Source organism: Channa argus, chromosome 1 (assembly GCF_033026475.1).
Source record: "Channa argus isolate prfri chromosome 1, Channa argus male v1.0, whole genome shotgun sequence".
Taxonomy (NCBI): Eukaryota; Metazoa; Chordata; class Actinopteri; order Anabantiformes; family Channidae; genus Channa; species Channa argus.
The window spans coordinates 17,415,437-17,430,895 of record NC_090197.1 but is presented as its reverse complement, the minus strand read 5'-3'; the positions used below and the strand labels follow the sequence as shown (position 1 = coordinate 17,430,895).

Below are 15,459 nucleotides of genomic sequence, written 5' to 3'. Positions count from 1 at the left end.
TGAGTAATAATTTAGGCTCTGATCCATATCCCAAAGCAGTTTGTCAGTTGTGACATGACAAACATCTTTAAAACTAAAAATAACACAGTATGAAATTGTAGCTTTTAAAGAAAGAAAAAAAAAATACAGAACACAGATAACTCAAGCTTCATTGTGTCTGGGGGCCCAAGCCAGGGACTGATGAACCCTGGCTTGGTCACCTGAGTGAGGGGGTCTGACAGTGACTTAAACTCCTTAAAGACTTTCAGGAACATCACTGATACTGCCTGAGGATGCATGCTGCCTAAAACAGGAACCACAAATTTTCGAGCTATCAATTTGGTTTCACTGACAAACTGTCTCACAAATAACAAATACAACAAACACACAACACACAACTAACCTAATTTCAGCAGAGGCAACACTGCTGCAATGTAACATTATTACTAGTCCTGTTCTTAATATTCTGAACAAATCCAAACTCTTTTTTTTTTTTTTTTTGTGAACCAGGGCTGTAATCCTGTGACACCAGAAAGTGGAAACAAACGCACACATACACACACGCCTCCCTTTCCCGTTTGCCCAACCCCCAATAACACAGAAGTCACCGCCCTTCGCTCTCACACCAACATGACTTCCACCTCCGCCGCTTCAACCGAGAGGACGTGCACAGGCTGCACAGCCCGCCGCAGCATCATGGGAGTTGTAGTCCAGGACGCCCAATTCAGTTCGAGAAGGCGAGGCCTCACCAAAATACAACTCCCATCTCGACCCTCGCACGCCGAGACCCGTCGTCCAATCTGAATATGTGGGAGGAGCGCGTCCGCCCACAAAAGCCACAGCTATCTCCCCGTATCTTCAACTAAAAAAAATCAATTGTGCACGAAAAAAGGAAATACGCGTAAAACACAAACACTGGTGGCGGTGTGCTTTCGGTGCACGACGGACGGCGACGAGGCGTCCTCGCGTCGTGCGGCGAGGAAACCGCGGCGACAGGCTAGAGCAGCGAAGAGGGTGTTGTCCTGATGCTTAAATGGAAGTGGGTGGGCCTCCGCGGTCACACACTGCTAAGTTCTCTGTGGAGATCATTTTGACAGGCGCTAATTTGCCCGTTTATGGACGGTCTATCCGGTAAAAGAGGCATACGACGGGCCAGCGAGGGGGCCGACGGGTCGCGGACCGACACTGTGTTTTACGTTATTGCCGTTATTTGGGGCTGTTTGATTGTGCCTGCGATTGGCACCGCCTTCCTGGCCGGTGGGTGGTTTCGTCAAACGGGCAGATCCGCCACGGCCCAGTGCCGAACATATAGGCCGTCCTCTGCCTCTGTACCCGGCCGGCCTTCTACCGTGAACTACACCCTCTCCCTCTCGGTATATTAATGCGTTATGAGTGGTAGGTACCCTCCCCCTCTACGTCTCCACCCCTCTCTTCCTCGCACTCTGTGTTTGACATATATGAGGCACCAAGCCTCTTTGATATTGATGATGAGGTTACTGTTTTCTCTTCTGCCTATACTTTTCATCTTTGCTATGCTGCATCTGTATTATGATCAGATTGTATTTGCAGTATATAGTACCTGCTTATCTCGGACTTTGTACTATTCAGAAATACTCCTGTGATGATATTATAATTGCAAACATTCTCACATTTTACTTCCGTTTTTTACAGACTCGAAGAAGGAATCATCTGGAACTGAAGGAGGGAAAGCATCGAAAAAGGGCAAAAGTTCTGGATCACAGGTACAAAAAGAAATAAGTTTTTTGCAGCTTATTAGTTTTGCCTTGCCTGAAGGCCAAAGCTGTACTCCCTCCCTTTCCAGCCAGTAAGCCAGACACCTCTGGGGGCGTTTCTCTGGTGAATTCCACTTCCTGTTTCTGTGCAGCCCTGCTGAGAGCCAACCCGAAGCCTCATGAACAGGCTTATATGGCTGTCACACTTCAACCACTCCACTTTTGATATGTCTGTTTAAATTAGGGTCAAACTGACTAAATTCTGCATATGGATTTAATTTAAAGACCTACAGGGTTGGTGTTTTATGGTATGTGCCTCTTGTCTCTACAACTGTGCAACTTCTATTTTAGCTGCGTTTCAGAGATTATACATATCTTTGAGATTATTTTCAGCCAGGCACTTATTCTTAAGTGTACCCTTTGTTGTTAAACGTGTATGACAAGCATTGCTGCTGTGTTATTTTGCACGCTGATGTAGTTTACACAGGACCAAGGCTGTTTCCGTGCAGTGCTGAGAGGTGAATAGAGGTGTAAAAATTTGCCTGAGACCTAGTTCCTTTGAAAGGGAGGAGAGAGAAGGCGGCAGTTTCTTCCAGTGTTCTGAGAAAAGAGAAATGTGGTTCTCACACGCCCACCCAATCGTTTCCTGTAATACCGCCCACTTCCACTGACAGCTCTCTCTCTCTCAGCTTTATGGGTTTCTTTTTTTCTGCACCATGTTTTTACCCACCCCTCATTCTTATACTCATTTTCTTCATTATTTCAAGTTACCAACCCTTCCCTTTGGCTTTTTTATAAAACTTGCATGTTGTACTTTTATTGTTTGTGTATGTATATGAGCTCTCTATGCGTGTATACATTTCATCTCTAAGCCTGAAATGCCTCTTCTCCCAGCCTCATCACTTAATTGGTTCTCTCTCTGCTCCTCCCTTTCTATCCCTCCTCCGACCCTTGTCCTACCATGTCTCCTCTAGGATTCATCTCAGCCCTCTCCCTTGGCTCTGCTAGCAGCCACCTGCAGTAAGATCGGAGGCCAGGGGGTAGTGGAGGGGGCCCAGGCGGGGGCCCAACAGATCCAGGTTCAGGCTGGTCAGATCCAGCTGCCAACAGGTCAGCTACAGGGTCAGATAGTGGTGGACACAGGCGGGGGTCAGACCCTAGTGCCCCAGCAGCTGGAACTGCTCCCAGCCCAGTTTGCAGGGAACGGCTGGCAGATCATTACAGCAGCACCTACTATGGCTAAGGAGAACACCAGCCAACCTGTTGCTGTGACAGTGGCTACCACCTTGGCTAATGACAGCTCACCAGGCGGACGCAAGGTAAATGAAATAAAGCCTGCAGTGGGTTTTTAGAAAATGGTTTTTGTTTTTCACTTTAACTGTCCTTTCCTGTCGGGCAGGTGAAGGCAGTAGGTGGGACCAACAGTGTTGCGGCCAGTCAACAGCAACAGCAGTTTCAGATCATCCAGGTTCAGAATTTGCCCAATGCTGGGGGCGGAGTCCAGTATCAGGTCATCCCTCACCTCCAGACTGCAGATGGACAGCAGATCCATATCAGCCCCGCCCAGACGGCCTCAATTGGGGCTATACCAGAGCAGGTTCAGCTCATCCAGACACCAAGTCCAGGCCAAAACCAGACTATCCTCCAGCCAGCCAACCAGCAGGCCATCCTCACAAGTACAGCCAATCAGACAGTCCCGCTGCAGATCCGCCCTGTCCAGTCTTTCCCATTGCAATTGCAGACTCTGCAGGGCTCCCAGACTCCTGTTATGACCACAGTGCCCATAAACCTCGGTGGCATGACTCTGGCTCTGCCTGTGATCAATAATGTCGGAGGAGGTGGGGCTGTGCAGCTTATCCAATCACCAGATGGCACATTTTCAGTTGCCAATGGCAACCAACTGGTGACAACAACAGTGTCTGGGCCGGCTCCTGTTACAGCATCAACTGGTTCAACAATGGCGGTGGCTGAGGGTGACAGCATGTCTGATGGGCCACAAGTGGTTTCTACTGGATCAGAGAGTGGACCACCTGAAACCCAAATGCAAACTAGTGAAGCTGACTCTCAGAGCCAAAATCAAGCCAACGGGCTACAGAACCAGACCGATGCTGCTGGAACAATCCAACAGGTTATTGTGGGCCAGGTGGGGCACCAGCTGGTGCAGCAGATCCAGTTGCAACATCAGGGTCAGACTCAGGGTCAGGCCCAGGGCCAGCAGCAAACTCAGCAAATTCAGACCCTTCAGCTCGCCCCAGGGCAAACTCTTCAGCCCATCCAGGCCTTTCAGAACCCAGCCCAGGTCCTTATTCGCACCCTGTCACCATCTGGGCAGATTACCTGGCAAACACTACAGCTGCCTGGTGGAGTGTCCCTGCAGGGCGGCCTTGGGACAGCAGTGCCTCAGCAGCTGACACTGGCCCCAGTTGCTGGTGGGACAACAGTGGGGAGTGGAGGGCTGGTCTCCCTGACTGGACCTCCCCTAACACTAAGCGCAGCTCAGATCAACCCAGGGTCTGGGGTACAAACAGTCAGCATTGCAGGGCTGGGCACTGCTGGGGTTCAGGTGCAGGGTGTACCCCTCACCATTACTGGTCTACAGGGTAAGAGAACACTGAGAATAACTGAATGTGAATCCAAAAGAATGAAAGAGACTATCCAGTACTCATCCATTTATTGCCATAAACCAAACTATGATTAAAACACTGTGGGCAGAACGAGCATTTTTAGTTGTAAGAGTTCAGAATTTTGAGTAATTGTGAAGTTCTAATGATTTTTCTGTTCCAACTTCATACATTTAGCATTTAAAGTTTAACTAACTGGTGCAGTTTCTTCATATGTCTTGACACTGTACTCAAGACTCTTTTGGATTTTGCTCTTTCAGCTTTCACTCTTGTATTTTCTTCTGACTGCCCCACAACGCAACACTTATTTTGATCAATACATTTACAATGTTTGTCATTTATCACCTTTTAGGTCAACCACAGGGTCAGGATGGGGTCAAAGCTCCAGTGTCTACAGTCCCTGTAGGCACTGTGGCATCAGGCTCATCGATGAGTCCAGACCAACTGGGCTCTGTCCAAAGTTCTTCAGACCAGGAGGGACAGCCCAGCAAGAGGCTACGTCGTGTTGCCTGCTCTTGTCCAAACTGCAGGGATGGAGAGGGAAGGTAAAAACACATTTGAAACACAAGGTGGTTCGGTAATAGGGAAAATTGGGATTACACATCGAATCGTATTGGAGAATGTTGGTTTTCTCTTTTAAAGATATCAATTCTAATTGTAATCCAAATTTTAAAGATGCATTATGGAACAAGTCCCAAGCAAAAAGGCACAAGGAAACAAGTTTTGGGCATTAATGTGGAGTCTTGTTTCACCCATCTAAAGAGCTCATTAAGTTGCTAACGTCGTTTGTATGTCCGTTATAAATCTACAGCTGCACACACTTAAGTTTGTGTACACATTTATGATTATCTCTAAATTATTGGTGACTGTCACACCATTGTTGGACAACTGGTTTGACAGATGGCAAGAGCACAGTCTAGTAAAGTGAGAGATCCACCAATAAGCATTTCACATTGTAATGAAGTACTGGCACCCAAACTATACATGAAGTAGTCTAAGACCAGACAAATGCATTCCATTTTGGACCTTAAAAAGGGACAGTTGTAAAACAGAGGTTGTACATTAATTATTTTTGGTATTGCGGCAAAAACAAAAAAGCATTGAAAATATGCTTCAGGAGATGCTTTTTAATTTAAAAACAAAAACTACAATATCTAAACAGAATGTGCTTAAATAAAAACAATCAGGCAGTGATCTTGAAAGCATTTACTAAACAAGCTCCAGCTTACACCTAAAACTGAGTGCGTGTTGCAGGAACAGTGGGGACCCTACAAAGAAGAAACAGCACATCTGCCACATGGAAGGTTGTGGAAAGGTGTATGGCAAGACATCCCACCTTAGGGCCCACCTGCGCTGGCACACTGGAGAGAGGCCATTCGTCTGTAACTGGATCTTTTGTGGCAAGAGGTTCACCAGGAGTGACGAACTGCAGAGACACCGGAGAACACACACAGGTAGGAGGAGCACACAGAGGTGTAGACTGGTAAAGTGGTTCACAGTGATCATGTTGATCTGTTGGAAATTTCACTTGATACAATACTACTTCTATTCCCCCATTAAAAGAATTCAGGTTTAAATATGCCCAATTTACAACCTACACACTATGTGGAATAAGTTTTTTTTTTTTTTTTTTTGTGAAACAATTATAGATATATTTACAACATATATGTTGTAACAAAACTTAAGCAACAAAAGTAACAAAAGTTAAGCTGTAGAAGAAACCAGCCAGAGCAGATTTTTTTGATAACCAACTACATAGTATCTGCTGAAAGTGAGTTGTCTTAAGTCCTCTTTAAAACTACTTCCCTCAGCTTCTTACTTAATTATGTGCCCTTCTAGGAGAGAAGCGTTTTGAGTGTCCTGAATGTTCCAAGCGCTTTATGCGCAGCGACCACCTGTCCAAACACATCAAAACCCACCAGAACAAGAAGGGCGGAGCCGCTGTGGCAATCATCACCACTGACGAGATGGAAGAAGATCCCCCTGAGGGGTTGGGTGCCTCCCCTCAGATTGTCGCTGTGGCAACCCTCTCACGTGACTCTGACCCTGCTACACCCACCACTTCTAATCACCTGGAGGAGGAGGAGGAGGATGAAGAGGAGGAAGAGGAGGAGTTTGAATAGGCAACTAGCTCTTGGTAGAAGGCTGACTTTCTGTTTTTTGGAAGTCTATGCAGGGACTGTTAAGGTGGTAACTTTTACTTTGGGTCTTTTTTTTTTAACTTTTAACTTTATATAATTTAAAAAAATGTTCTCTCATGAAAAGGGACTCAAAAGAGATGGGATCATGTGGTGAACAGAAAACTAAAAATATAAGCATCAAAATCTAAACAAAACTAACACATAATAACAAAATTTTAGCCTGAATATATGAAAAAATAGTTTGGCTTTTATAAATGAATCTATAATTCCATATGCTATAGGTGATAGGAATGCAACTAGTTTCTAGATTAGCACAAGAGGGGGAACTGCTGAATCCAAACCATCCAACTTCAAGTGACATTCTCCTAATCACAACAGAATCTAACTCTATGCACAAAGTTGTGTTCCTGTTTCATACCTGTCAGTGCTGAGGATCAATCATGGTACAGCACTGTTGCAGAGCAGTGATAGTTTTGGGATGGCGTCTGTGTGGATGTATGAGCTTGTATGAATGTGCGTATGATTGTACTCCCATGCTGTCACTAAGAGGATCTACCTAATTTGAGTTTGATGCATGGTTCAGGTTTACTCTGGATCAGATTAGGGAGTTGATTCCTTTGACATCACTCATCAGATTAACTGTTATTTAAGATGAGTGTGATGAGACAAAAAGTGTAAAAAATATTAAAGCACATATAAAATGGTTTATTAATAATGCATTCCTATTGAGGCGCAGTGGCCATTAGAAAGGTTTCTATAGAGGAAAAAAAACAATCTAGCTTTCTACAGCTGTGTAGTGAAAGCAATACTATAATGACAATCCTAGTGAAATCATGTTTACATTGTCAGGGAGGTTTTTCTCTGTTAATAAAACAAGCCAGTTCACTCTATGATTAGGGAAAACATCTGAAAGCATTGCTGTCATGTGATCAAAGCCAGTTACTTCCCAGAAAGCACAGGGTGGCCGGAATATCACCACTGTGATTACCATAAAATGGTACCTGGTAGATGTAACATGGGTTTTGTCAGATGGCTGCACCATCACTGATGCCACTTGTTGCTTTCTGTGCTGTGGTGACAACCCATCTCTGCTTCTTAATTCTACCACATGGCCAATGTACCACAGTTGCCTTAACATAAGCTGTTGTACAAATGGTGTTACTGGGGGGGAGCTTGACATACAGAACACACCACAGCACAGAGAGGTAAAAGCCAGACAGTGATAAAAGCTGAGGGTGGGCGTTGGTTGGGCTATTTAGCTATGTGGATATTTGAGGTGTTTTCTGGTGGTGTTGCTCTGTGTTAGTTCAGTGCGTACATTATTTTTAAATTAAAATATACGTTATTTTAGAGGATTTATTTGTTGTTTTAAAAGCCCCCTCCCAATATGTTAACAGGACACAGGACCCCACTGTGCACTGCCAATTTATTATTTATCCTTGATTTGTAATATTTGCCTTTTGCTGGACTTGTATTTGTGTGCATTGATTCTAAGGTTGTGTACAGCATGTTTCAGTTTTTTGCCGTAGTGCTGCTTCTCTTTCTTCTTTACTCTTTGTGCTTTGGTTTTCTTTCTATGTCTGACCATTGCTGTTAATTTCTTCTTCTCTTTGCGCCATAATGTGTTTTTGGAGAAAAATAACTAAAGAGAAAGAAAGCAAAAAAGTTACTTTTGATTAAAGTTAAAAAGATTGATACCAAACAATGTAGATGTTTTTTGGTAATATTTTGTGTGACAACCAACTTTTTTCTTTGATATTTTGTAGTGACATCTCATTTGTAAATCTTTTTCTAAAGATGTTTGTTCGTCTCCATGACATTTGATAATGGGTTTTTGGCCAGGTTAGCCTCAAAGGCTGCGGTCTATTGATATTTTTAAAACTGGTTTGTACAAACGTGTTATGTCAATAAAACAGAAAAAAATTCAAGCGGAAATAATGCTTTGCCTGCATAACACTTGACAATAAAGTGATTAAAACTGTCTTAAATTTCTCTCTGATGCCCTGCTATTTGTGAGTCTCAAAATAAAATCGCTATAAAACAACATAGAGCCATGTCTACACAAGATACACCTCGATCCCAATATATTTATACTCTATTTTGCCATGTTGCAGCAATAGTGATAACAGCGTATCTGTGCTTCCTTTGGGAACAAATATTACTGTTGGAAGGGCTGCAAACTTAATGGTGTAAGTGTATGTAACTTGGGACCAGTCAGTTAGACTACAAAACAACCACACATCTAGTAAATGGAAAATGAGCAAGTAACATGCCTACTTCTCAAAACATAATCTTGAAAACATCCACAGTGTGAAATTGAGAGTTCACTGACAGGTCACTCCGTCGGTTTACAAAAAGGATCACACAGCAGGCATCTCACGCATACCTTTAATATGTTGTTCCTTTGAAGCACTTCAAAATCTCCTAAACCTCCACAGTCTGTGTCTGAACCCTCTGGTGTTTTCTGGTGTTTTGATGTTTTAAAAAAAAAAAAAGGTTTAAATATAACAAACTTTTATAGTGTCAGAACAAGGACAGAGTTTTGATGTTTGACTCCATTATCTGACGACAATGTTGGGTTAGATTATGTCCAAGCAAACGGGAAATTGAACTCAACTATAGTAGTAAAGTGAAGAAAATACACAAACTGAGATCACTGTAGATCAGTAAGCTGTAATACACCTTCCATTCACACTGCTTAACAATGAAGCCTCATAAACATCGACTGTCCTCAGGTTGACCTCTGACCGTGATTTTACTTCTGCCCCACAGTTGAAGTATCTGGTCATTACATGAGACCAGCTGACTGGCTCCCCAGTCCAGCTGACCTGGACCTGACCCTACTAACACAGAGTTACACATGACCCTTCGCTGCCACACCTGCAGAATAAAAGCTGTATGCATCTCGAATAAATGTACAATAATGTTGACTTGATTTCACTCCTTAAACACAATGTGGGGCTGTGTATGCGCTGACAGCTGAAACAAGCACCCATCTGATAAAAATCCCAACAGATTAAACATGGCAAATCATTAGATAATGCCATACTTTATTAAAGTTTAAAATACAAGTATGCTCTATCATTTCTGGGAAAGTGGTTGGTATAACATGCACCTTTTGCATTTAGACCACATAAGAAACATAACAATTGTTGTACTGATACATATATTTCAAATAATACAACTCAAAGCTAAGTACTGGCTTTAAAACAAAAACATCTCTGCATCCTATGCAGTTTTGAGTCAGCATATATATAAAACATATAAACAGTGTATGTGCCTCATTACAAGGTGACATAAAAAGAGAACATTGTGTATCTTTTGTCTTTATAGTTACATATAAGGCCAATATAAATCTAATAATGTGCTTAAAAATGAGTTCTACAGTACTATACAGCACCTCCTGGTACCAGCTGTACGAACAGGTTCTCCTCATTACTTCAGCTCCTTCTGAATGCTGTGATGGAGAAATTAGAACGAGTTAGACATGAGTTCTATCTAATATCAGAATACATACCATGTGAATATACAGCATCTATTACAGCCAAAATACTAGTATCAATTTTATAGTAATAAATCATTAATATAATAACTCAAAATGTTTAAAAAGGAACTGAATTGCTTTTGAAGACTTTTTAAGACTGAAATAGTTAAAATAGTTGTGCTGTAATAATAATTATAGTAATAACAATAATAATCATTGTCATTGTTGTCTGTCATTATTCTTATTTCTATATGAAATGAATATATTCATTTATTATATATTCTTAATTTTATTCTACTCTATGAATAAATATTAATGTATAGTAAGGAGGAGATGCATACCTCTTCAGATACTCATGGACATTGTTGTGGCCATTATAGCGTGCCAGTCCGACCAGGATTCCAGTGGCACAGCGGCCCTCCTTCTTACGACAGAGACTGCAGTTACACATTCTTCGGCAAATGGGACATGACCACTCCTGCACATAGAGTAAGTACAATTTTATTTCAAATCACCTAGATCTCCCGGGAATTAACAACTGACTACATTTATGAACCTGAGTTAAATTAAATAGCCTAAATTCTGGACAAACATGCAGTTACTTTGCTGAATTTTTTAAAATACTTTTTTCTTTAAACATATTCTTTTACGGTGGCCCTGAAAGGTAAAAGCAATTTGGTTGCGTTATGGCTTTTTGCAATTCGTTTCTTAATGCTGTGCCCGTTTTCAAATTGGTAAAGCTCTTTTTGTATATTTCCCTGTGTTATGTCTGTTTGCATGCATTTTCTCAAATTGCAGTGCTTTGAGCAGAGCCACCATATTCTCTGCTCATAAGTGGCCACTCATTTGGTGCTTGTAATGTATTTCCCCATGTGTCGCAACTTCAAACTCAGAGACAGTAGTTTCAAAACAAACAGGAAAGCATCTGCAAAAAGCCAAAAAAAGCAAATGCCTAAAACATCCACAGATCCTGAGATTATGAATACATTTAAAGTTATATTAAATATATTTGGGAATTTGGTCATTTCCCTAATTACCATATTTTCAATAATGCTTATGCAAACCAACAATAAATTGCCTCAATTAACAAGTGATGTCTGTCAGACTGTAGCCTAGATTAGCTTTTTTGTTTGTGCTTGAGGCCTCAGTTTTTACCCAAAATTTAACAAAAACACAGACACACACACATCTCACTGGGTAACATATTTCTTCGTTTCAAAATGCTTCGTTGGTGCATCTAGCTGATGTGTTTTAGAGCCCTTTTTAACAGATATCAAACAAAATTGTGTCTGTATTACTCTGACTACCTCTCACCTTTACCAAATGAAAAAATGAAATGTATGCATTGTAGCACTGACCGGGTCGAGCAGCACAGTGCTTACATCCTCTCCATAGCGGTTCTTCAGGCATGGGCCACAAAACTGACCTTTGGCCCCTACACAGAAACCACTGCGACATACTGTCTTGGTGTCCAGAGTCTTCTGTCTGCACTGATGACAAGAGCTGCCCTGGAGGGGGGGGGGAGAGTACAAAAAACCAAACACACACACACACACACAGTGAAGGACCACGCTAAACCAACAAGCCTGACAGTGTAGTGCAGTAACAACAGCATCACGAAGTAAAGGCTTAATGCAACTGACGTTTTCCTTGTCCCAGATCTTGTCTTTGCTGCGGTATGCTATGTTGTCCAAGTCTTCCTTGGTGATCTCATCAACTGACTTTACCACATACTGGCTCCTCCTGGAAATGTGGCTCTTCTTCCTCATTTTCCTCCTCTCACCAACAAGTTCCTCATCCACCTGGCCAATCACCAACAAAAGATTGTAGATACAACTGAGGCACAAACAGGCTATGCAGCTAATAAGGTACAGTTCTCATTTGGCTAGAAACAGTGCCAGAAAATTCAATATGAAATGTAGGATAAGCACAAAGTGTGAACATTATTGCTATTTGATCAATAAACATTCAAAGCACAACCCTGAAATAGCACTATACCTCCACCAGCCTCCTGATGTCTACAGTCCTTGGGCTTTTGTGGGTGAGTGGCTCACTCTTCTCCTCCACTGCAAAGTTCTCGGGAGGACGAGCTTTGCGGGACGGGTTCCTCCGCTCAGACCCAATATTTGCTTCAAACTTGCGTTTCCGTGGCATAGCTTTCGCTGGCGCCCGCTTCTTCTTCTGCACAGTAAAACACGCAGAGTTGGCAAATTGGAAAATCCAATCCTACGTAATGTAACTGATGATTAATGTTGTATTAAAGTATTTAGTTTTTTTCTGTCATATGTTTGTGAAAATCTGGTGTTGGTGCATGCACTCACTGGTGGGGTGGTCGGCAGAGTTAGGACAGCCATGCTGCTCAGATCAGCAAACAGCTTAGCCAGCTACAATAAAACAACAGAGAAGGCCAGACTCAAGTGACAGATTTAAAGTTTGAAATAATGTAGATAAAACAAAAGGTTATAAAAGGTTTATTACCATGGCCTTGTTTTCCAGAATGTTTTTGTCTCGTTTTCTTATACTCTGAGACAGAACTTCCTCACTGTCTTCTTCTGCTTCCTCCTCATTTTCCTCTTCCTTATCCAATTGCTGCTGCTGCCGTTTCACACTCTGCCTCCTCTGTGGAGGACTGTCTTTGACTTTAGCTGCCTTGTCGACATTTTTCTTGTGTTGTTCCTGTTTAGGAGATGGTCTCTTCATAGGAAACCTGAGGAGCAGGATTAAAATCATTCAACCACTGGAGAATCAATATAATGCCCCAAAAAACAAACTTGTTTACATGCCCTGTATAGTTAGAGAAAAATGACAAATATGGAAAAAAACAACAACTTTATTTTAATATTTCTATGTTATTAGAAGTAATTTTTGGACTTAGATTAAACCTTATCAGTAGTCACAGTGGTCCCAGCAATAGGAGGCTCTATATTCTTTATGTGTTTATTACTCGTCATGTGGATGAATGTTGCATTTGAAGGCTTTGTAATCATATGTGTGCGCTGCAGTGCTGAAGATGACACATTTTTCCTTTTCAAAAGTTCCAACAGCTTTCAGGGTGCCCCTTCAGGGGTTGTCACAGCGGAAAATTGTTCAACACGTTGATTTGGCATTGAGTTTTTAATGCTGGATGCCCTTCCTGCCGCAACCCTCTTTTTTTCCCCTTTTCTTTTTTTTTTTATTTTTATTTTTTTTTAAATCGGGGCTTAGGACCGGGACCGGCCAAACACTGGTGGGGTGGGATTCTAACCCGCAGCCTTCTGCCTGCCAACCCAATGCCCTACCACTGACCCAGCAGGACCCATGACATTTTTTCCTTCTACAGTCTTTATTTGTTTTAGCAGCACTGATATGATATGTATCATAAACAGCATTAAATTATAGATGCTGCTCAAAAATTGTATTTGGGCATAAGGTTTTTGTATTGCAACAAAGAGATATAAACAAGATAGAGGTGAATTTTTTAAATTAAGATAAAAGGCATAGCAACAATTATTTTGCTCAATGATTTTTTCACCCACACACCTCAGGGCCACCAAAAGACTCCGCCTCTTTAGTGGGGGGGCCTCCTCACCATCAGAGTAGAAGCCTGTGTCTACATCGCTATCCTCGTCTGAATCCACCATCTGAAGGTACAATCAGAAAGTCAAAGCATGTAGGCTGGTACTTTGGCTGTAATATCATGCACATCTGTAATTACTTCTGCAGGCAGTAAATGATTTGTACCTTGGTCTTTAGCCTCTTGTTAAAGCATCCTCTGTCGTCTTCCACCTCATCTTCACTGAAACCTTCAAAGTCCTCCTCACTGTCCGACTGGCTGAACAGACGAGCGAGCTCAGCAGTGATAAATTTGGATTTGAAACAGAGAGCCTGTTTTTCAGACACATTAGGTATTAATTCTTAACTAGGTTTAGATGATTAGATTATTTGTTGTATATGTAGTCCACATATTCGCTTTCAGAGACATTGATTGGTGAGATTACAGAAAAGTAACTAATAAAAGGTTACATTTTCAAATTTTACACCAGAGGGAGCACTATTCCATCACTGGATATTCCTTGCCCTGATTCCAAAGCTCTAGGACTATGAGACCAAGGAAGTTTGTTCAGCTGTGTCACTACTTAACCATGCCACCTGATTTGAAACTTAGCTTGGCATCCTTGTTGTTTAGTGTCCCACTGTGCCTATGCTTATGTTAAATAAATACATAAACATAATCCTCCCATTTGCTCCATACATTTTTCGCCAAGTTGAAACCAAGTATAAAGGCTTTGCAGTGGTAACCTGACATTACATTAAACCATAGTCGCATGGAGCCTTGCTGTGTAGTAAGTACTGCCTATATTATACCATATAGTGTATAATTAATTATTTAAGTGTGTCTAAGACCCATTCATTCATTTCAAAATCAATCTTTACATTCAATTATTACAAAATTTGCTATTGTTTAGACATATCAACAAATGTTGGATATATTTATAAGCAGTTAAAGTGGGAGTTGGGTCTCCAGGATCCTGCACAGAGCAGATGGTTTATGAAGAAATTGTAAGCCTTTATCTAAGGCCTAGACTGCATTTTGGGGCCATGTCGGAGTCTTTGATAATATTAGTGAGATTGGACTTTTTGAGAGTGGAACACAAACTTGGTGTGATCAACGTTGTTTATGTCCCATGGCAAACATGTTGATAACTAACATTGCAAGCCCACCCAAAGAGCCTAAGAGATGCTGACCTCTGATCTTGTAGGAGAAGTGGCAACACACAGAGACACCCCTACCAAGCATCTTTACAAAATACTGGATCTTGAGCTTCTCATGACTGTCCATGTATTTACCCAAAAATGTAAACGATCACCTGATCACTGATGTAACCTAAAGCAGATCACGTGTAAGATGGCTCGTCAATCAGCTCAGAACAAACATGTAAAACAAGATTTGTAAACAGTGTTCAGTAAACACCATTGTGACGGATCGTTCGTGATAGCACACTAAATTAACTTTAGAAGTATTCGGTTACTAATGTTTGTTATGTAAATACATTGGAGGAGGTTCGAGTTGGCCAAGCCATGCAGGCAACCATAGCTGTTAACAATGGTTTTCATAATGGGGTGCGATTTGACTCGTTGTGATATTTATCCATCGCAAATCGAACAGGAAAAACAACACCACATTCACACGAACTGCTCTCCCGCTTACCTTTGATGTAAAGGTCATTTTATTTCCGTTTTGCAGCAACAACAACAAACCAATTTTTGTCCCACAGAAAGTTTTGTCTTGAAACGTGACAGTCAATGGGCAGAGATGGATTTAAAAAAACAACCGCTAAACAAGCCCGACGATTGCAAAAGTAGGGTTTTGTAGTTCTCGAACTCGTGTCTACATTTGTGCTTTATTCGAATAATTGTATTTTATTGATTTTTCAAGTTCGCTACATGCCAAACAATAAGTCAAAATCACTTTAATGCCTTACTTGTTTAAATAAAGGGGACTTGTGTTTATCTTTAGGAAT

General features: G+C 41.7%; 2 protein-coding genes across 3 annotated transcripts; one reads left to right on the top strand and one right to left on the bottom strand.

The window, feature by feature from the left end:
- The first annotated feature begins 741 nt into the window (after nucleotides 1-741).
- On the top strand, nucleotides 742-8,518 carry sp4 (sp4 transcription factor). 2 transcript variants are annotated; one of them, XM_067503161.1, is made up of 7 exons: nucleotides 742-1,374; nucleotides 1,651-1,721; nucleotides 2,687-3,031; nucleotides 3,112-4,312; nucleotides 4,686-4,878; nucleotides 5,588-5,787; nucleotides 6,173-8,518. In XM_067503161.1, the coding sequence occupies exons 1-7, from the start codon at nucleotides 1,368-1,370 to the stop codon at nucleotides 6,454-6,456; spliced, it is 2,301 nt and encodes a 766-aa protein (XP_067359262.1). In that variant the 5' UTR covers nucleotides 742-1,367; the 3' UTR covers nucleotides 6,457-8,518. The 2 variants fall into 2 exon arrangements, with proteins under 2 accessions (XP_067359262.1, XP_067359272.1); XM_067503171.1 differs by lacking the exons at nucleotides 742-1,374; nucleotides 1,651-1,721 and adding an exon at nucleotides 1,866-2,020.
- A 976-nt stretch (nucleotides 8,519-9,494) lies between these two features.
- Nucleotides 9,495-15,328, bottom strand: cdca7b (cell division cycle associated 7b). Its single transcript, XM_067503184.1, has 10 exons — nucleotides 15,147-15,328; nucleotides 13,679-13,822; nucleotides 13,478-13,578; nucleotides 12,437-12,665; nucleotides 12,280-12,342; nucleotides 11,957-12,139; nucleotides 11,602-11,760; nucleotides 11,317-11,466; nucleotides 10,300-10,436; nucleotides 9,495-9,931 (listed from the first exon to the last, which is right to left on the bottom strand). The coding sequence occupies exons 1-10, from the start codon at nucleotides 15,162-15,164 to the stop codon at nucleotides 9,910-9,912; spliced, it is 1,206 nt and encodes a 401-aa protein (XP_067359285.1). The 5' UTR covers nucleotides 15,165-15,328; the 3' UTR covers nucleotides 9,495-9,909.
- Nucleotides 15,329-15,459: the final 131 nt, after the last annotated feature.

Coding starts and splice junctions, on each gene's coding strand:
- sp4 (XM_067503161.1), top strand. Junction 1,722..2,686: donor GCAAAAGTTCTGGATCACAG/GTACAAAAAGAA, acceptor TGTCTCCTCTAG/GATTCATCTCAGCCCTCTCC. Junction 4,313..4,685: donor CACCATTACTGGTCTACAGG/GTAAGAGAACAC, acceptor ATCACCTTTTAG/GTCAACCACAGGGTCAGGAT.
- cdca7b (XM_067503184.1), bottom strand. Junction 13,579..13,678: donor ACAAGAGGCTAAAGACCAAG/GTACAAATCATT, acceptor TTGTACCTTCAG/ATGGTGGATTCAGACGAGGA. Junction 12,140..12,279: donor CTCTGCCGACCACCCCACCA/GTGAGTGCATGC, acceptor TTTACTGTGCAG/AAGAAGAAGCGGGCGCCAGC.